The sequence below is a fragment of the Callospermophilus lateralis genome, chromosome 3, assembly GCF_048772815.1.
Source record: "Callospermophilus lateralis isolate mCalLat2 chromosome 3, mCalLat2.hap1, whole genome shotgun sequence".
NCBI lineage: Eukaryota > Metazoa > Chordata > Mammalia > Rodentia > Sciuridae > Callospermophilus > Callospermophilus lateralis.
The window spans coordinates 133,103,266-133,124,808 of record NC_135307.1 but is presented as its reverse complement, the minus strand read 5'-3'; the positions used below and the strand labels follow the sequence as shown (position 1 = coordinate 133,124,808).

Below are 21,543 nucleotides of genomic sequence, written 5' to 3'. Positions count from 1 at the left end.
TACTTAGTCCCCTCAGGCTAATTATGACAAACATATTATTTTATTGATGGTTTATTTTTTTCAGTACTGGGGATTGAACCCATGGGGGCTTTAACACTGAGCCTACATCCCATTCCTTTTAAAATTTGTTTTGACACCAAGGTCTCACTAAGTTGCCTAAGCTGACCTCAAACTTAATATTCTTCTACCTCAGGCTCCTGGGTTGCTGGGATTATAGGCATGCACCACCAGGCCCAGCTTTTTATTTTTTTCTCTTCCGTTGTGCATGGAATGAAACCCAGGGCCTCATTGAATGCTAGGTAAATGCCTAGCACTACACCCCCAGTCCTGGCTTTTATTTTTTATTAGCCACTTACTCCTATATTATTTAAAAAAAAAAAAAAAATACCTATTTCCATGTTAGGGAAGTTGTGGATAGTAAATTGGGCTATTAGACTAATTTTTAAAAAAAAAATTTTTAGTTGAAGATGAATATAAAACCTTTATTTATTTTTATGTGGTGCTAAGGATCAAACCCAGTGTTTTAGGCAAGGACTTCACCACTGAGCTACAACCCCAGTCCTGAGTAATTTTAATTTTTAACTACTGGGTCTTTATGTTGCAGAGGACTACACAGAAAATCTGCTCCAACTACATGATGCTGAGATTGTGCGGTTAAGAAACTACTATGAAGTTCATAAAGAACTCTTTGAAGGTGTCCAGAAATGGGAAGAGAGCTGGAAGCTTTTCTTAGAGTTTGAGGTATGCCCTATTTGTCTGCTTTTTTTTTTTTTAATATTTATTTTTAGGTGTAGATGGACACAACATAATGCCTTTATTTTTTTATGTGGTGCTGAGGATTGAATTCGGGTCCCGCCCGTGCTAGGCGAGCGCTCTACTGCTGAGCCACCATCCCAGCCCTTGCTTTAATTTGGTACTAGGGATTGAACTCAGGAGTGGGCATTCGACCACTGAGCCACATCTCTAGCCATTTTTGTATTTTATTTAGAAACAGGGTCTTGCTGCATTGCTTAGCACCTCACTGTTGCTGAGGTTGGCTTTGAACTTTCAATCCTGCTGCCTCTGCCTCCCAAACTTCTGGGATTACAGGCATGTGCCATGGTGCCTGGCTACTTGTCTGCTTTCTTCTTCTTTTTTTAATTTTAATATTTATTTATTTATTTATTTATTTTTTAGTTTTCAGTGGACACAACATCTTTCTTTGTATGTGGTGCTGAGGATTGAACCCAGGCCGCACGCATGCTAGGTGAGCGTGCTACCGCTTGAGCCACATTCCCAGCCCCACTTGTCTGCTCTCTTAAGAGTGAAATGAAGGGTTGAGAAAACATGCCCTGCATTGGAGATATGGCTCAGTGAGCGAATGCTTGCCTAGCATAGATATGACCCTGGCTTCAATCCCCAGCTTTGGGGGGGGAAATAGCAAGCAAGCCCAGTTACCAGGTTTCTAATATCCTATAAATTAGTGGCTTAAAGAAGATAGAAGTTTCTTGCTTGAAGGAAGCCCAGATGTGGATAGGGCATGCTTCTCCAGCTCTGGGCTCCCCACCACTAAGTGGGGACCTCGTCCTCAGGGCCAAGCTGGTTGCTAGAGCTCCCACCTGAAGGGCCACATTTCGGGCAGCATGGTAGAGAAAGAACAAAGGTGGCATTGCCCTCTTGACCCTGAATTAAGGGCTCCTCCCAGTCTCTCTTCACAGCACTTGTGTTTATGTGCCATACCAGTGGCTGATAAGTATGTGTAACGCTGTCCCAGGCAAATTCTGGTTCTGTTACTAAGGAAGTCAACTAACTTCTCTACTGTTGCTACTTTTGCTGTTTTCCTAGAAAACTAGATATCAGGATGAACTTGTATTCTCTGAATTCCTTCTCATAGATAGCACAAACAGCATTTTAGAATTCAGGGCTGGGATTGGGGTGAGAGAAATGAAGCACCAATGGCACAAAATTTAAGGAGAAAATTGTTATTAGGTTCTTGCTGACTCTATTAGCATTCATAAGGGTCTGTAGACTTTTAAGCTGAACTCTTTCAAGTTTCAAGTTTATAGGCAGGAAGCTAGGACTCAGATGGAGAGAACCTGGCAAGACCTTACAGCCGTTTACGATCAACTAGCCCTTAGATGCTTCTTGCTTCTGGGTGAAAACCAGGAGGAGGAGGAGTGAATATGAACATAGCTAAAGCAGCAGCCTTATGTAACTCACCACACATGAGAAAAATAAAGGAGTTACTTATGCCATGCTATTGTTGTTAATAGGTTATGACCTGTCAAGCACTCTTGAAGAGAAATAGTTTGGTCTACATATTATCAAGAATGCTTGTAGTTACCTGCACCATTCTTTAAGTAATTCCCCTGATTTAAAATTTTATTTATTTTTTTAAATATTTATTTCTTAGTTGTAGTTGGACACAATACCTTTATTTTATTTATTTATTTTTATGTGGTGCTGAGGATCTAACCCAAGGCCTCACACATGCTAGGCCAGCACTCTACTGCTGAGCCACAACCCCAGCCCCTAAAAATTTTAATTTATTTTTTGGTACCGGGGATTGAACTCAGGATTGAACCAGTGAGCCACATCCTCAGCCCTACTTTTATTTAGAGACAGAATCTCACTGAGTTGCTTAGTGCCTCAGTTTTGCTGAGGCTGGCTTTGAACTAGTGATCCTCCTGCCTAAGCCTCCCGAGCTGCTGGGATTACAGGCTTGCACCACTGCCCAGCAGTAGTTCCCCCAATTTATAATGACTAGTTATATACTCAAAATTACTGTGTATACATTATAAAATAACAAAAGCCAGATATTTAAGAAAAATGAGAAACTTTTTTTTTTTTTTTTTAAACTCGGGGGCAGTCAACCACTGAGGAAATCCCCAGTCCAACTTTGTATTTTATTAGAGACAGGATCTCATTGAATTGCTTAGTGCCTTGCCATTTCGGAGGTTGGCTTTGGACTTGGGATCCTCCTGTCTCAGCCTCCTGAGCTGCTGGGATTACAGGCAAGAAAAGCTTTTTTGGGGGGAGAGCAGTGTTGGAATGTGAACCCAGAGCTTCTCATTTCACACTTATTTACTGAGGCCCAAGGATTGAACCCAGGACCTCACGCACTGCCATTGAACTACATACACCCCAGCCCTCCAAATTTTTGTTTATCTTGTGAAGGTTAATTTAGTGAAACCCAGATTATCTGCAAATTTCCTGGCCAGGTGCATTTAAGCTACATTCTGTGCCAGTATGCTAGAAATACAAGCGCAAGCAGAGGCATCACAATAAGCCCTAAGTTTAGGCCTGCCCATCCCTCCTCACCTTGTATATTAAAATAAACATCATCTGACATCCAAACCAAGGAAGGGAACTAGTGGCATTTCTTGCCCACATCTTTTTTTTTTTTTTTTTTTTTTTATAAAGAGAGAGTGAGAGAGGGGAGAGAGAGAGAATTTTTAGTATTTTATTTTTTAGTTATCGGCGGACACAACATCTTTGTATGTGGTGCTGAGGATCGAACCCGGGCCGCATGCATGCCAGGCGAGCACGCTACCACTTGAGCCACATCCCCAGCCCTCTTGCCCACATCTTGCATGCGCTAGCAAATGGGTTTCCCTTGGGTGGGATGGACTGGCTAAAAAAAAAAAGCTAGAATAGCGAAATGACCACAGAACACAGAAAGTAGTTTCAATGAGGGGGTAGACACAGACAAAGCTAACTAGATGGGTCCAGCTTCTAACAAAGAAAGGAGCCCACATTTGCTTTATTTATATTGGAAAACATCAAAGGCTTTCGATAGAAACTTCTTCACCAAACAGGATAGAGGTGGGAGCAAGAAGGCTGATCAGTTCCTAGTGGGTTATGCCCATAGGTGCTGCGAGGGACCTTTCTGGTAGAGAAGGGGAGTTCACTCGCTTCAGGTGATCTATCCCCGTGCATCTGCCATGGGAAGCTCCCAGTGCCAGATCTACCCCCTCATCCGTTGTGATGCTAAAAAAAGGTCCTCATCATTTCCGGATGGCTTCCTATAGTCATTGTTATATTTATCTGTTATTTTTTAGATTGAAGGAAGCTTGTAGTTTTCCTACCCCCCAGTGGATGATCTTGTATATGCCCAGGAGTGCCCATGGCTTAAAATGCCACCATTTCTAATGGCTAAATGTGGACAAGAATGTGAAACTCTACAGGTCAATTTAATAATATACATTATGTTATGAAGGCTTAGGAGGAGTAATTGGTCTGACTATCCTAGGTTACACTATCATTAAATAAAATGTATTTTTCACAGAGAAAAGCTTCAGATCCAAGTCGATTTGTAAACCGAGGAGGAAACCTTCTAAAAGAAGAAAAGCAGCGAGCCAAGCTCCAGAAAACACTCCCTAAGGTAATATTGTTGCTAAGAGTTTTTGGCACTTGGCTCTTGAGATACTTTAATTGTTTTGTATTAATTTGCCCCAGAAATGTCTTCTCTTCCAAAGTTTATGCATTGGGCCTTCAGTGTAAGCAAAGGGCCACTGAACACCAAGGTGTAGTCTGCTGGAACTGCCAAATTAAAGACTACAAATTAGGTGGCTTATACTACAGAAATTTACTTTCTCACAATTCTTGAAGCCAGTAGTCTTGAGATTCAAGATGTCATTGGCAGGGCTGGATTTCTTCTGAGGCCTCTGCTTGTCTTATAGATGGCAGATTCAGATTGGATCTTCACATAACCTTTCCTCTGTGTGTCTTTGTGTCCTAATTATCATCAGTGATTGAATTAGGGCCCACCCTAATGACCTCATTTTAACTCAACTACCTTTTTTTTTTTTTTTTTGGTGGTTGTAGGGATTGAACCCAGAGCCTTGTGTTTATGATGCAAGCACTCTACCAACTGAGCTACACGCCCAGCCCTGACTACTTTTTTTAAAAGACCATCCAGATACACTTACATTCTGAGGTGTTGGGGGTTAGGACTTCAAAATGAATTTTGGGCAACATTTTTAACCCATAATATAGGCAAGCTTTTGAGAAAGTACTGTGGGCTTTATTTTCTATGTTAATAATAGTAATGTTTCACATTTTTTTTGAGTTGTTACTATTTCAAGATGTTTTCATTTATTCATATATATGACAATATCCCTTTAGGTTGATATTGTTTTTACAGATAATAAGGGGTAACTTGCCCATCTTTTCACAGCTAGTAAGAGGTAGAGTCCAGACTGAAACCCAGATAATCTGGTTCCATAGTCATGCTTATACTTATGCTTACATTAATCAATGTCTGGTTAATGTTACTGATTTTACTGATGCTGTTTCCAGCTTCAGGCATCAAAACATCAGTATTCAGACTATGGGTTCTTGCCTTCTTCTACCTTTCTGTGTGTTGTAAATGAACCATCTCTGGTCACTCTGACCCGAAGCCCCATGGGTCTAGCTCCCTGAAGTTAGAATGCTAATGCTGTGGAAAGGGAAAAAAATCATTGTTTTTTTTGTTGTTGTTGTTTTGTTTTTTTCCTTTTTTTTTTTTTGCCCAGTGGTGGTAGCACTGGGGTTTGAACCACTGAGCTACACCCAAACCTTTTTCACTTTGAGACAGGATTCTGCTAAGTTGCCTAGTCTTGAACTTGAAATCCTCCTGCCTCATTCTTCTGAGTAGCTGGGATTACAATCATGTGCCATTGCACCCAGCTTAAGTAGTCAATCTTTAAGATAATTGTTTCATTTGGACTTCAACCCCAAAGATTGAAAGTAACTAACATGTCCTTGTTTCTGGTCTCAGCTGGAAGAAGAGTTGAAGACACGGATTGAAATGTGGGAACAGGAGCAGTCAAAAACATTTGAGGTGAATGGGCAGAAATTCATGGAGTATGTGGCAGAACAATGGGAGATGCATCGATTGGAGAAAGAGAGAGCCAAGCAGGAAAGAGTAAGTGTACACACAAATTGGGAAAAGAGGAAGATAGTTTATTCATCGTAGCATGTCTATCAGAGCTCTTAGAAGAATTAGGTAGTCTGTAACAGCTCCTTTTAACTCAGGCTGCAGACCTGGCTCTAGACTTCTAGCCCTGCTTCTGTTCCCATCCTAAAACCACTTCTTACTGGGATTCATCACTGTTGCTTCTGACTTTCACACAGCAACTAAAGAACAAGAAGCAAACAGAGGCAGAGATGCTCTATGGCAGTGCTCCCCGGACACCCAGCAAGCGGCGAGTACTGGCTCCCAACACACCAGGCAAAGTGCGGAAGGTAAATGTGGCCTTTGTGGAGCTCTGCTGGTGAAGGAGTGGGGAGATAGGGTTCTTTGTCCTCTCTCACCCTCTGTACTGCTGAGTTGGAAAAGCAGTTTTCTTCTCCAGGTTGAGTGAATTTGAGAGTAAATGGGTGACTGTAGTTTAATCTTTAGTATTGGTTTATCACAACAGTAAAGGAGTGACCAGCTTTGACATGTGCCATTTATTGAGTCCTGGCATTAAACTCCTAGGGACCAATAATTGCTAACATTCTCTGATGAGAAGTTCATCATCCTGTAATTCTACCAGATGCCCACAGTACTGGGTGAAAGACAATTTTCATGCTTAATAAATGGAATTTTTAATATCCCTTAATCTCTAGAACAGGAAGTCAGGGAGTAATCATATTTTACTTTCTTTTTAATAAGATGGTTTTTTTGTTTGGTTGTTTTTTTTTTTTTTTTTTCCTCTTTTTGATGGGGGGGATGCTGGGAATCGAACCCAGGGCCTTGTGCATGTGAGGCAAGCACTATCAACTGAGCTATATCCCCAGCCCCAAGGTGGTGCATTATTTTTTAAATCATTATAATATAACTACAATAGAGCCACTGTAAATATCTGGCGTTCTTTTTGCTCTTCCCCCCAATGCTGGAGGCTGAACCCAGGGATTTGAGCATGGTAGGCAACTGTTCAACCCTGGGCTACATCCTCAGCCTTGTTTTGTATGGAGATAGGGTCTTGCTAAGTTGCCCAGACTGGCCTCAAACTTGAGATCTTACCACCTCAGCCTCCTGAGTGGGTGGGATTACAGACTTAAGCTACTTTCTATTCTTTAAATATTGATATTTACCCAGTTTTCCCAAGGCTGGCCTCAAACTTGCTATCCTCCTACCACTTTTGGGCTTCAGGTCTGCATTGGCACCATGTCCAGCCTAGTCTTAAATAGTGTATTTTTACATAATGGAGGTCACATTATTTAATTTTGATATTTTTCTTAACCTTTTTCCCTGTTATTCCACCCCCACCCACTACTGGGAATAGAACCTACCCAGAAACACTCTACCATTGAGCTATATCCCCAGTCCACTCCCTACCACCCCTTTTTGAGACTGGATCTCACTGAGTTACCAAGATTGGCTTCAAACTTGCAATCTTTCTGCACAGCCTCCCAAGTCATTGGGATTTTCTGTGCCCACCTGGGTTATGATATGACTTTTTTTTTTTTTTAAGTATTTGTTTAGTTGTATACATTACTTTTGTTTATTTTATGTAGTGCTGAGGATCAAACCCAGGGTCTCCAACGTGTAGGCAAGTGCTCTACCACTGAGCCACAACCCCAGCCCCAGGTTATGACTTTTTTTTTTTTTTAGCATTTGTTTTTTAGTTGTAGTTGGACATAATACCTCTATTTTACTTATTTATTTTCATGTGGTGCAAAGGATCGAACCGCTGAGCCACAACCCCAGCCCCTGGGTTATGACTTTTTATAGCTTCAAATTATCTTCATATATACACTCTTTATTTCTTGTATATTCTATCCTCTTAAAAACTACTGTCATTTATTAAATTAGTTCCCTATTTGATCTACATACTTTTTTATTATGGAAATGTGATAAACTTTTACAAACATAAATTATACCACTAAGACTGAATTCTATGATTTGTTTTGGATCAGCAATGCTAAGAATATAAAGACATGTGAGGGCTGGGGATGTGGCTCAAGCGGTAGTGCGCTCGCCTGGCATGCGTGCAGCCCAGGTTCGATCCTCAGCACCACATACAAAACAAAGATGTGTCCGCCGAAAACTAAAAAATAAATATTAAAATTCTCTCTCTTAAAAAAAAAAAAAAAAGACATGTGAGACAGCTCTTGCTGCTAAGAATGCTGTTGAATATTTCAGAAGTCCGGTTGTATTAATCACTGTCTGATTCCAATACGGTTATGGCAGCTCGTTAGTGTCTTAAGTGTTATCATTGGCTCCACTCTCTGTCAATACTTGAACAAATTTTCAGACATTGAGTGTTTTTATTCAATTACTGCTTTTTTTTTTTTTTTAACTGGTACATTATGGTTGTATGGGATTTAATGTTGCATATTTGTAAGTTTTATGCTTCCTCAGCTCCTGGCAACTAGGAATTTAACTGTCACAAGAGAGTAGTTTTGTATTTTCTAACATTTAATATAAATAGAATCATAAGTACATATTTTTGTGTATGGCTTCTTTCATTTAGCCTGATTTCTTTGAGGTTCATCCTTGGTGTTGCATGTTATCAATAGGCCATTCCTTTTTATTGTCGAGCAGTATTGCATTCTATAAACAAATCATTATCTGCTTGTCCATTTCTCCTGCTGAGTATTCTTTCTGGTTTTTGACTAGTACAGATAAAACTGCTATAAATATTTATGAATAAGTATCATATGGATATATGCTTTTATTTCTATTGGGTAGAGTGTTTGGGTCATATAATAAATGTCTCATGCCATAAGTGATTGTACTATTTTATAGTTCCATCTGCTAGATATAAACAGGCTTTGAAAACTTCACATTTCCTCGAGTCCTATATATCAGATGCAGCAGGTTCTTTACTGTGTAGATTCATCTTTCCTGGACTATTTCCCCTATTCTTTTTCCTGTTAGGTAGAAATGGGTTGCTGGAAAGGCTGAATATCAGTAATGTATCTGTTCTTCTCTAGCTGAACACTACTACCATGTCCAATGCTACAGCCAATAGCAGCATTAGGCCTGTCTTTGGGGGGACAGTCTACCGCTCCCCTGTGTCTCGACTTCCTCCTTCTGGCAGCAAGGTAAGCAAGCTCTGTATGCACCGCCTAGTTACCCAGATGCCTCAATCTAGATGTCCTAATTTCTAATCTCCCTGAATTTGGTTATCAGTGTGAGATGCTCAGAGTTGACAGACATAAGTCAGATTATCACTAGATAATAGTAAAAAAAAAAAAAAAAAAATTAACAATGAGAAAAACGTCACCAAGCCTCTCTGATACTATGAAAACCCTGGGCTGTGTCGAGACTAAAGGTCAGGTGATGGTCTTGTGGTCTCTGTGAGCTCAGGTCTAGTCTTCAGCTGGTGCTAAGCATGGGTTCCAGCCCAATGACACTGGGTCACTGACACAGATACTCAAGAGAGAGGGGGATTCTGCCAAAACATATGTTTAGCCATTTAGCTATCCTACAGGCTATTCTCAAAGGTAGGTATTTTGTAAATCATTAAGAATTCAAGGGCCTAGGAGTACATCTCAGTGGTAAAATGTAGTGGTAGAGCTCTTGCCTAGCATCAAACAAAAGTAGTTTTTAAATCAAAAGTATAGATTATAGACATATAAATGTGATATTAGCTCTTGAGTTTGTGTGTGTGCTTATACATTCATCTTAAGGTGACATATGGATCTCTTTCCTTACTGTAGCCAGTGGTCAGTTCCACTTGTTCTGGAAAGAAAACACCCCGTGCCGGTAGGCATGGAGCCAACAAAGAGAACTTGGAGTTGAATGGCAGCATCCTGAGTGGTGGGTACCCTGACTCGACCCCTCTCCAGCGCAACTTCAGCATTAATTCTGTTGCCAGCACCTATTCTGAGTTTGCGGTAATTCACCTTTTCTAATATCTACCAGTCTCTGGGGAGCACACAGTTGGGGCAGTCATTGTCTTTCCAAGGGCACCCAGGCTATCTGGTCAGCACAGGTACCTTGGAGGCTGAGAATCCCTTTCCTGCCTTGACATGAGGAAGGTGAGGGTGGGGGTGGCTGAAAGGAAATGTATAGGAAGTTGGCAGTAGCAACTAGACATTAACTTGGATCCTTCTGCTTAAGATAATACCACTCCCTGGCTGCAGGAGGTGACCCTCTCTAATCATTGCCCTGGTGCTCTCTTGGTGGAGTTCTTGGTAATTGTCTTCTTTGTCCTTAGAAGGATCCGTCCCACTCTGACAGCTCCACTTTTGGGCTTCAGGTCTGTATGGCAACCCCTGCATGTCCAATTCCCTTTTTCCAAACTTGTCTATCATCTCCTTACTTCATTCCCAATTGGGCAAAGGGCAGCACTAACCTATCATCTCAGCTGTATTATTACAGAACTATTTTAACAAAAGAATTCTATGACAAATTTCAAAGATAAGTATCTGGCTTATGTTTCCTATAATAGGCTGACTGTCAGCCTGCTGACTAATAGAAAAACTTGTTTAGACTTGAATTGGATTCTCAGCCCCATCTAAAGTCAGGTGAAGAATTTTAAAAACATTATTCACAAAAGAAAACCTTCACTCTCCCCAGTTGTGATATCAAAGGCCTAGAATGTGCTGGAAAGAATAGAGGCCCCATCATGTGGGAAGGGAAGCCCCAGCTGTGTGCTGCTTATAATGAGGTTCTTGGCCTGTGTGCTGATTATTTCCTGGAGTATATGTCTTACTAACACAGGGCTGAATCTCAAACTTTGTCTACTGGTCTTTTCCCTACATTTGCCTGTTTCTACCACATTGAGCTGCTAAAGCATTTATGAAGCACTGGATTAAAGTAATTTTTCCAGAATGAATATCTCCTTCTATCCTGCTTTGCATTTACTAACACTTTACTACAATGCCTTTCCTTAACAAGCTTCCTCCTCCATGTCTTGCCATGAAACAGAAGTGAGGCTGCCCCTTACCCTTTGGGGAATACAGAGTTAAAGCCTAAGCTGCCTTCTCTCTCTCTTTTTTTCCCCCCAAATATTTATTTTTTAGTTGTAGTTGGATATAATACCTTTATTTTTATTCATTTTTATGTGGTGCTGAGGATCAAACCCAGGGCCTTGCACATGCTAGGCAAGTGCTCTACCGCTGAGCCACAACCCCAGCCCCTGCCTTCTCTCTTAAAAAGGATGGAGAATGGGACATTTGCCCAGGGCTGTATAGCTAGTGTGGAACGTTTAGTCGGCTTCATATTCTGGCAGTTTATTCCAGTTTATATTCCTGGTAGTGGTTCTACCTATAGAAATAGTGTGCCACTCTGGCCAGCTGTGTACTGGACAGAGGGTCGTGTTTTTTTTATCCACTTGGGGCCCATTTTATCCACTGCCATTCTATGGCTAATCTTGGGGGGTTCATTTGTTTTGGTTGTTAAAGCTAATAACACTCCACCAGGCAGCACCAAAGTCACTGACTAAACTAACCTCTACTAATATCTGTCTCTCTCAGGGGTCACTCAAGCTTTACTTTCTGCTTTTATGCCATGTGCTCCAGCATGAGATCAAATCACCAGCAGGTTACAAGGCCCTCAGCCCCAGGGATTGGTAGATACATGGTCTGGCCCATTGTTTAAGGGCTCATGAAAACAAAGCTTGTTGCTTACTTAGTTTGGCAACTCCAAGAGTAGTTCTGTAAAGTATAAGGGATTTCTTGGGTGAAGTTTTGACTGGACTGGCAGAGGAAAGGCGACTGGGGCATGTGTGTGCATGCGCTCAGTCTATGACTAACCCAATGGTGCTCAGTTCCTCACCTATTCCTAACATACTAGGGATCTCTCTGTCTCAGAAACTCCTCAGGGGACTTTCTGTTGACACTTAACTAGGATTATAAAGGAAGGGCATGTACGATAGGAGCAGTACTGCCACTGATGTTATTTATTTTTTCAACAGCGAGAACTTTCAAAGGCTTCCAAATCTGAAGCTACTTCTCGAATCCTCAATTCAACCAACATCCATGCCTGAGAAACCCTGACCAGCCAGCCACTGTGGCTTCCTGTGCATAGATTGGACTTATTATACAGGGGTGGCTCTAGTTTTTCTTTATATGCGCTTAAAACCCTGGACAGGTTCTGTTACCATGGGCCTAATTTAAAGACATGAACAAGAGTGACAGATTGAAGTCTGTTATGGGTTTTATTTTTTGACTCAAGAAATATTTTAAAACTTAGTTTATAGCTGTAAGTACAAATATTGGCATCTGGGACCTAATTTCTTTCTCTGCTCCAGGATTGTACTTTTCAAAGCACGATCACCGTTGTATAGAAAATGATTGACTAGGCCCAACCTTGGGGGATGAGAAATGAAGTAATTTTGGCATGTATACTTGTAATTAGCAATTAACATTGTTTTTTGTCTAGGGGTGTTCAGTTAATGATGTAGCTATGATAGCTTTGCTCTCACCAGAAGGCCTGTCCCCACCAATCAGGACAGCCTTCCTCCCAATGAGGATGTCTGTGTGTCAGCATTTGAGGTGGCCTGATAACAGTGCCAAAGATGACAGAGAGGCTGGGAGCACCTTTGTTAAATTGTACAGTGTGTTATATATACAGTGCAATCCGTTTGTGGGTATGTGTGAGTGACACACATGCTTTTCTGGACTGTTTCTTCAGAATTCTCTCTGGGTCCACTGTGCCCCACTGTTGCCCAAGTTCTTCTATCCCTGCAGCTGCCAGCCCAGTTGGGAGGCCGTCTGGGTAGGTTGGGTCATTTCTGTTGTGGAGATGAGCAGCTTTGCACATGTCACCACTGGGGACGTTTTCCTGCTATAGCTTCCACAGATGAGGCTCCTTCTTTACCTACCCTCAACATCACTACTGCACTTCCCGGAGCACTATTATTTATTCTTACTGTCTGCCTGCGCCAGTACTACTGTTGACACATTAAATGGTTCTCAAAAGCTTACCAGTGTGGACTTGGTCTATAGGTGTAAGCCATGCTGTTAGTCATGCCCTGTTTTTAAAATATAAATATATTCTTAAAAATAAATTAAAATGTTGTGTAGTTACCTTTCAAAAAGATACCATGGCGTTTTTGTTTTGTTTTGTTTCCCTTAGTTTATTTTTCCCCACAATCAATTTTTGGCCTATGGAAAACAGAAAAGACCAAAAGGATATATGGAAATTTTTTTTATTTAGAACTTTTGTGATTTTGTGTCCTTTGGGGGGGCAGGGGGGTTGGGAATGGAGGGGAATACTGGGGGTTGAACCCAGGGATGCTTTTCCACTCAGCGACATCCTCAGTCCTTCGTTTTGTTTTTTTAATTTTGACAGGGTCTTGCTGAGTTGCCCAGGCTAGCCTGGAACTTGAGATCCTCCTGCCTCACAGACTCATGAACCAGTGTACCTGGTTTCTTTTTTGCATTTCTAAATTAAGAAACTCCCATTCTTTATTTCTCTCAAAGATCTTTTTCCATAACTCCAACAACTGAAGTAATAGGAATCTTCCTAATTCACTGTCATTTGTTATATTTTTAAAGATGGACACAACATCTTTATGTATTTTTATGTGGTACTGAGGATAGAACCCAGTGCCTCATATGTGTGAGGCAAGCACTCTGCTATAACCCCAGCCCCTGTCACTTGTTATATTAATAGGAATTGCTTTTATAAAAGTGAGCTTTATAAGCTGGGGGCATTGTGGTGCACACACCTGTAGCTCCAGCTACTTGGAAGGCTGAGGTAAGAGCACTACAAAGTTTGAAGCCAACTTCAGCAACTTGGCAAGGCCCTATCTCAAAAAAAAAAAGCTGAGGCTGTAGGGTATATATATTTACCTTTGGGATATGCCCCAGTTTTTGACTGTTAAAATGGAACACTTCTTCAACACTTAGCCAGTTATTTATAACTCTGCCTTAATCTTTAATTCTTGCTTGCACAGAACTTACAGCTATCCAGAGGAATTTATTATTTTTACAGGCTTTTCGCTGAGTAATGTATCTAGTCCTGGCCTGTGTTCTAGCCTTCTCAATCCCTAGCATATGAGAGCTTTTAGAAACCTTTCCTCTGTGTATCTCCTTTCCTGACCTCTTCATCTCCAGAAGTTATGTTTATTGCTTATGCCAACTATTTGTCCCTTGTCCCAGATTGCTGCAGCCAGTACTTGTACTTTTAAAAATTTCAGAATGAGATCCTGAATAAGTTATACTCTTGTGTATGTACAATATGTACATATTGAAATATACTGTCATGTAAATCCAAAAAGAACAAATTAAAAAAAGAGGGCTGAGCTTGTGGTAGAGCGCTCACCTAGCATGTGCAAGGCCCAGGTTCAATCCTAAGCACCAAATAAAAAAAAGAAAGAAAGAAAGGTATTTGTCCATCTACAACTAAAAAAATATTAAAAGAAAGAAAAAATATAAATAAAACCATCCAGTTCTTGAGACCCTACCGGATAAGTCAAAATCCACAACCACAATTCTTTGAAAAAGACCATACAATTTATTAGTTGGTTTTGTGGGAGATGAACCCAGAGTTTTCTTACTTTGCCACTTTCAGTGATGTTCCACTTCTAAATGTGTCTATATTTTAAAAGCAGCTTCAAGACAGACCAAGCTAAAACTGGTAGAACTGAAAAGAAAAATGGACAAATCCATAGTCAAGGACTTAACAACCCTCTCCCAGCAATACAGACTAGCTAGGTAAAAATCAGCAAGACTAGACGAACTAAACACTACCCTAGTACCAATCAGCCAGACCTAGGTGTGGAGAACTCCAACCAAAATCTGTTCATCAAAATAGTCAAATAAATCATAACAAATTTGTCTTAAAAACTGTAATGATTGAGGCCTGGGCTTGTGGCTCAGCGGTAGAGTGCTCGCCTTACATGAGACCCTGGGTTCGATCCTCAGCACCACATAAAAATAAATAAGTGAAATAAGGTATTGTGTCTAACTAAAAAAAAAAAAAAAATTATATAACCTTGTAATGATTGAAATAAAATGTTCCTGACCATAATGGAATTAAACTATAATAAAAATTTCTTAGGAAATACACATACTTAGAAATTAAGGCAAATTCTCAAGGGAAATCAGCACATTTTGAATTGAACAAAAATGAAAATACAACATATTGATGAATTACAGGGAAATGAGTGAAAAAGATGACCTATAGTGGTTCCTAGTCTTGGCTGTACATTAAAATCATCTGGGTGAGAGTGGTGGCGCACATCTATAACCCCTGTGACTCAGGAGGCTGAGAAAGGAGGATCACAAGTTCCAGGCCAGCCTAGAACAAATATTAACATCTGGGACCTAATTTCTTTTTCTACCCCATGATTCTACTTATTGAAGCACAATCACCATTGTATAGAAAATGACTTGACTAGGCCCAGGCTTGGGGTGAAAACTTAGCAAGACCCCTGTCTCAAAAAAGGGTAGCAGTGTACCTCAGTGGTAGAGTATTTGCCTAGAGTGTGCAAGATCCTAAATTCAGTCCTCGGGACAAAAAAAAAAAAGGGATGTAGTGGGAAAACTTCAAAACCCATCTATGTCTAGGCCTCACATACAGAGGTTCTGATTCATCATCTGGGACACTGGCCTGTGTCATCAAAGTTTCCAGTGCTCTCCAAGTGTTTCTATAGTGCAGCAAAGTTAAGGCCCCTGCTCTAAGGTGAAGGGGAGTGCTGTGACGGAAAGGGACAAATGCAGGGACATTGGATGCTGGTGATGGTTTTCCCTAACCTGAAAAGGAGTTTTTTTCTCACCTCCCAAAAGGGAGTTTCACAATTGTTAACTTTATAATTTTCTAACATATATTTTGTTCACTTTTCTATATTTTATAACTTAAATACATACATACACACGTCAGGTCTTCTCTTTTTCCACAGCATACACATAGGTGTTCCATGGCCCACAGGTGACTGTCTTCACTTGGAGCTGTTTCTCTACAAAGTATTCCACAAGGCAGGGCTGATCCACGCTGGTGCTATCCTTGTGGCCAAGCTGTCCATATTTACCTGAAGTGAGATGAGCCTCTTTGCCATCCTCTCCAATAGACCTTGCTTTTTTTCCATGCAGCCCATGGACGGCAGCCAGGAGGGGATAAGGTTTACACCCGCTGCTGGTGCCTGCTCTGTGAATCCAGGAGACTGGAGCTAGAAAGCCTCTAGGGCCAGGCTCAGGGTCCCAAAAGTCCAGTGGCAACCAGTCATTACAGGCAAGAGGTTCCTCCAAGCTTCCTTGCTACCTACACCAAAATGTTTAGCATAGATTTCCATTTTATCATTTTCTACCTAGTGCCAGAACACACAAATATGTTTTATAAATGCTGTTAAACACTCCCTTGCATGCACACTTATAATCCCAGCTAACAGGGATTACAACCCCACCTGCCACTAGTCCTGTTGCCTCTTGAAGCTCTCACCTCTCCTGTACCACTGCTGCTCTAATACCATCATGTTAAAGCAAGGATCTCAAATTCAAGGCCAGCCTTGGCAACATAGCAGAAAGGAAAATGTCATAACTCCCCAGCCTGTCAGTCCTGATGTCATCTCCTATTTTTCTGTTGGTTGTAGACATTCTCTGGAGTGTGCCTAGATCTGTTTAGACCCCAGGAAGGGAGCACACAGCTTTTCAGTTCTGAACCTCCAGTAATCAGTTTGAGACCCCTGCTTCTTCAAGATGATGTAGCTTTGTCACCCATCTTTATTTCCAGGCTTTTCCTACCCTTGGTTTAAGGGTCACGAAAACAATCCTTATACTTACCCCAGCCCCAGGTGTACAGCTCTCCTGTTCCTAAAACCAGAAGGACAATAAATAGCTGTCAGTATTATTCTATTCTCTGGCAAGACATTGGTCTAGCCTGGCCTGGCACAACCCATAGCCAGCATGTCACAATCCTCACAAGATATGTGTGGTGTGGAACAACATTCTCTCTTTACAACTGTCTCATCAAATTTGATGTGGTAAAGGATCCAGTGGAAAAAGTTTATCTTCCCATATGTGAACTGAGTGGCCTTCATCTCGCAGCTACTGAGATCAGGACACTGGATGAGGCAGTTCCTGAGTGTGGAGGAGGCACAATCTTCTGGGCCTGACAGGCTGGGGAGCTATTATTAAAGCTATTTGCGGATAGAAGCTTGATTAAATGAGTAAGTATGTAAAGATGCCTTATACTTGGTGGCAGAGCACTTGTCTCGCACGCATGAGGCACTGGGTTTGATCCTCAGCACCACGTAAAACAATAAACAAAACGATATCGTGTCTATGTATAACTAAAAAAAAAAGATAAACTCTTTGCTGAGGATGCACCTTCAGTGGTAGAGTGCTCTTAGCATGTGCAAGGGCCTAGGTTCCGTCCCCCGCACCTCTCCTCACCACCACCCGCCCCCCAGTGTAGACCACTCCCTTTTCTGTAGCTCCAGCTAGAACACAGGTAGAATGCCTTTTCAGTCCATCCTGGAAAAGCCTGCCCAGCCCCACTCACTTGTCACTACAGCAGTGTGCCGGGATCCACAGCTGGCTTTGACTACATCTGAGCCCAGGGGAAGATCCAATAGAGCTGGGAAGGGCTGTACAGCTATGAAGGGAGCAGGGGCTCCATCCTCAGCCCCAGATATTCTATTCACTTCAGAACCATCTTCATTCAGACCTGTGGTTTTGGAATGTTTATACTGATGATTATTAACACTGAGTATTAAGCTTATTCACACATTATCTCATTGCTACAACAGATCTACAGAGCACATTATTCTCTGGCTTTAAAGCTGATGCTCCCACCATACTCACAGGAAGTGTTAGAGTTGACAGGCTTGCAGGCTGCGCAGTGCTGAGACTGGCATTAGCCTTGCCAATGCTCCCCAGTAAGGGACTCAAAATCCTGTCATGTAGTCTGGGGTGACAAGGATATCAGGCTTTTGAGCACTGTAGCTCTTCAGCCAGTATACATCCAGGAGTAAGAAATGATAGCAACATTGTGAGAAGATGACTCGAAAGTCATGTTGACCCTCACCTTCCTCTGTAAAAATCTTCTTATCCTCTGCCAGGTTCCTTGCAGGCAGGGCCAGTTGCCCTGATTCATTCCAACCCCAGATATAAATATCCCCTGTTTCTGAAAGAGATCAAGGGGACCCATTAAATAGACCATGAACCCCTGTTCACCAAACCAAACTTCCCTAACCCTCCCATCAGCTTCTGGGCACTACTAAAGCCTGCTCTGCCCAAGTGGCACTCCAGACAAAGGTGACCTCAGACTCTAGTGGCTTGTCTTAGGTTCCCTGATCCTTAATTCTTTCTGGTTACCTTTCCCTTAAATTAAATTCCTGCTGGACTTTCTCTATTTTCATTTTTTCTTTATGTTGCTAAATCAATCCCCCCCACACACCCAAACACACCATGGTAACCCCAGAATTTCTGCAGTATTATTTCCCTTTCAAACCCAATGAGGCAGCCTGTGCCCCTTTTCAACCCCACCTGCCACTAGTCCTGTTGCCTCTTGAAGCTCTCGCCTCTCCTGTACCACTGCTGCTCTAATACCATCATGTTAAAGCAATGGCCCTAATGCTAAAAATGTGCTAACAATGATAACCTTATAAAGGTTATTATTCTGTGATGGTTTTTATGCACTTTTAAAAATATAATCCTTGAATCCTCACAGTAACCCACAAGAAATTATATGACAATACCACTATTTTACACAATACTACCACTTTGTTCAGGAGACAACTAAGGCACAGAGACATTAAGTACCAGGCCCAAGATCACAGGGTCAGAATGATGATTTGAAGGCATAGTTTGATGCCTCCATGCTTCAACCTGTACTCTAGGTAGCATGCCAATTCATCCTGGTCCTTAAGTGTGAGGTCTACCATCGGGCTGTTTCCAGTCCTCTGTTCTATGCCCTCTAGCCCAAAGGTTCTTCAGCCTGGCTGCCAAACCAGGCCCATTACATTAGAATATGGGGAAAGTAACTGAAAAAGCTCTAGTGATGTAAGTAGCAGATTAAGAGCCCTAGCTACAGAGATCACCTACTGCCTGTCTCATGCTCTGTGTGGGCTCCAAGAGGCTAGGAAATAGCTGTTTCTGGATCACCCATATGGTTTTGAACTCAACACATCCAAAGTGAACCTCCTGGGGCTGGGGATATAGCTCAGCTGGTAGAGTGCATGCCTCCAAAGTACAAGGCCCTGGGTTCAATCCCCAGCACCACAAAGAAAAAACGGAATCTCCTTATCTGGCTCTAGGTCACCACCACAGAGTCACACCCACAACTTCATCCTCCCTCTAGGCATCTCAGGGTCCAGTGTGCCAAACATCACAGCCACCTGGGCAAGTTCTAGTCTTTTCTCTGTTCTTGACTGGGCTGCCCCTCATCCTTTCATGTTTTCCTGGATGGGTGTTTCAGAAAGTTGACCCTGGCTGCGGGCAGGTGGATGGGAGGGGTACTGAGAACAGTAATAGAAGTAGAGAAACATCTGAATTGGCCCAGGTGTGAGAGGGCCATGGTGGAGGCAGAGGGGCTGAATTTAGAAGCACTGGGGAGTCATACAAATGAGTGGGTGTTGACTAAAGTGTGATGAGCTTAAAAAGAGGCCTGAAGAGGCTTCCCACCAAAACTGGAAGAGGAGGGAGGTGTAAAAAGATCATGAGCTAGTCTAGAAAAGTACTGGGTTACTCACCACTCACACACACAGAATGCCAGCCACCAGCCGCCACCTCGGCCATGGGTAAGCCCTGCAACGCCTCCAAAAGCCTTGGTTCCAGCTCTTCCTCCAGCGTCCCGTGGCCCAGCTGTCCGTGCCTAAGCAGGGGAAACCCTAGTCAGCTCTGGACACATTAAGGGGCCCCTCCTCCGGCTTCTCCTAATCGCATTCAGCTGGCCCTCACCTGCCCCCGCCCCAGGAGAACACCTGGCCAGCAGCGCACAGCAACAACACGTGTTCCGCGCCCAGCTCTAGCCGGCGTGCCCGCAGCTCCGGGACCAGAGTCCGGCTGAAGGGTGGCTGCGGACTCACGTAGGCGCAGGCGCCAGGCAGCAGGGGCAGCGAGCCAGCTCCAGACTCATCTCGTGCTTGGTCTTCCACCTCAGCCTCAGGCGCCAGCTTCTGGGTCCAAAGGGGCGCCCCACGCAGCGCCGAGCCGGGCGTCCACGCCTGCAGTTCAGTCCCAGACTCCGTCCCGGTGCGAATCACCACGAGGAGTCCCTCCGAGGCCCAAGCATCCCTGCAGTCGTCTGCCGCTCCATTAGTGGAGCCAGACAGCTCCAAGCGACCTGCACCTGCGTGGGCAGACCGGGGTGGGACATATACCCAGAGTAGGGTCTAGGCAGGGGCAGGGTGCCAAAATGGATGGCTAGGGAGGGAACGGGACCAAAATGGGAGTGCTATCCTGGAGTGGTCATATGGTAGGGTGTAGTTTGCCTGGGGCGGGCCTGGAATAGGGATCAGGTGAGGGTCTCACGGGTCACGAAGGCGGTGTAGCTCCAGCTCGCGCTAACGCGACAAACGTCGACGCCCGCCCGCAGCGGCTCAGGATTGCGCACCTGGCGCCCTCGCCCGGAGCCCAGCGCCTGTCCGAAGCCACAGAAACCGAAGCCGAACCAAGCCCCAGGTCGCTCTCCGGCCATGCTCCGCAGCGCCCTCTGCCGGCCGCCACCCGGCTGGGGTCGCAAGGTCCCAGGGATAGGGCTGGAACACAGGTGCTTCTTGCAGACGAGCAAGGGTGCGACACTGGCCTACCAAGAGCTGGAGCTTCCTTATCTACAAAGTGAAAGAAATGTCATACTCCTGATTACAGGGAAGAGGGCTGAGCGCAAGTTCCACCGACTGCACAGTGTTCTTCTCAACAAAACCGAGGAAGTAGAGAGGCAGCTCCGGCCTCACCCACATGCGCCTCCGCAGCCAACCGATGTTCTTAACCTGAATCCAAATCCATTTCTTCAGCTTTACAAAAGCGGTGATACGGGTGCTGTTTGTATCTACCTCTCAGAATTGTAATGGATGCAAATAAAGGCTTCGGTATGTTGTTGGCTTATTAGGTTCAGTCTGGGGGTTCCAACAGCAATGCCACTTTCTCGGTAAGTTAGGCTTGATCGGAATTTTACAAGGATTTTCAAATCTCAGAAATCAGCTCATGGGTCCCCCATCCCCCGTGTCTGCTCCCAACCCAGGGGTGGGGGTGTCTCTGACCTTGATCCTAGCCCAGTACCCTCCATCCCTCAGGAAAGTCCTTTCTCCAGGTAGCGCCGCGGAGGAGAGCAGCTTTGAAGAGCCTCGCGCCAAGCGAGGCCATTGGCTGCAGCAGCCTTCCTGGGGCCAATCACTATTTGGCCCCACTATCGCGGTAACGTCACTGTTTGGGAGGCTACAGGTAAGTGCTCACCTCCTAGGGGGTCCCGCGGCGTCGGCCAGATCTACGCTGAGTTTATACAAGCCAATCTGTAAAGTGGGCCTGAAACCTTCGGTAAGTATGGACATTCACGGGGCGGAGGAGCTCGGATTAGAACCACTGAGGGAACACTCACTAAGAGTCTAGCTAAAGCCGGAGTAACAGGGCCTTCCTCGCCCTTAGCCAGGTCTGACAGGAGCTCTAGCTCCTTCACTACTTCCTTCAGGCTGACGGCGGTAGCTCACTACTGGACATGCGCAGAACTCCCAGGCTAACGGGAAGCGGATATACTGGGCG

At 43.5% G+C, this 21,543-nt stretch overlaps 2 protein-coding genes across 6 annotated transcripts in view; one reads left to right on the top strand and one right to left on the bottom strand.

Moving 5' to 3' along the window:
- Positions 1-12,580, top strand: part of Prc1 (protein regulator of cytokinesis 1) — a 27,370-nt gene extending 14,790 nt beyond the window's left edge. The window contains exons 8-14 of one of the 2 annotated variants that reach the window (XM_076851315.1): positions 605-741; positions 4,268-4,363; positions 5,741-5,887; positions 6,097-6,207; positions 8,887-8,997; positions 9,616-9,792; positions 11,817-12,580. In XM_076851315.1, the coding sequence (XP_076707430.1) occupies positions 605-741; positions 4,268-4,363; positions 5,741-5,887; positions 6,097-6,207; positions 8,887-8,997; positions 9,616-9,792; positions 11,817-11,888 (851 nt within the window). In that variant the 3' untranslated portion in view covers positions 11,889-12,580. The remainder of the gene's footprint in view (positions 1-604; positions 742-4,267; positions 4,364-5,740; positions 5,888-6,096; positions 6,208-8,886; positions 8,998-9,615; positions 9,793-11,816) is intronic. The other variant, XM_076851316.1, reaches the window with a different exon arrangement.
- Rccd1 (RCC1 domain containing 1) overlaps positions 1-21,543 on the bottom strand; it is a 22,165-nt gene extending 622 nt beyond the window's left edge. Inside the window, exons 1-9 of one of the 4 annotated variants that reach the window (XM_076851317.1) lie at positions 21,241-21,537; positions 20,320-20,618; positions 19,747-20,137; positions 19,539-19,660; positions 17,873-17,971; positions 17,348-17,512; positions 16,627-16,656; positions 15,718-15,878; positions 13,083-14,491 (exon numbers count right to left, since the gene is read on the bottom strand). In XM_076851317.1, the coding sequence (XP_076707432.1) occupies positions 15,727-15,878; positions 16,627-16,656; positions 17,348-17,512; positions 17,873-17,971; positions 19,539-19,660; positions 19,747-20,137; positions 20,320-20,485 (1,125 nt within the window). In that variant the 5' untranslated portion in view covers positions 20,486-20,618; positions 21,241-21,537 and the 3' untranslated portion in view covers positions 13,083-14,491; positions 15,718-15,726. Of the gene's footprint in view, positions 1-13,082; positions 14,492-15,717; positions 16,109-16,626; positions 16,657-17,347; positions 17,513-17,872; positions 17,972-19,538; positions 19,661-19,746; positions 20,138-20,319; positions 20,619-21,240 lie in introns of those variants that run through there. The other 3 variants (XM_076851318.1, XM_076851319.1, XM_076851321.2) reach the window with 3 other exon arrangements.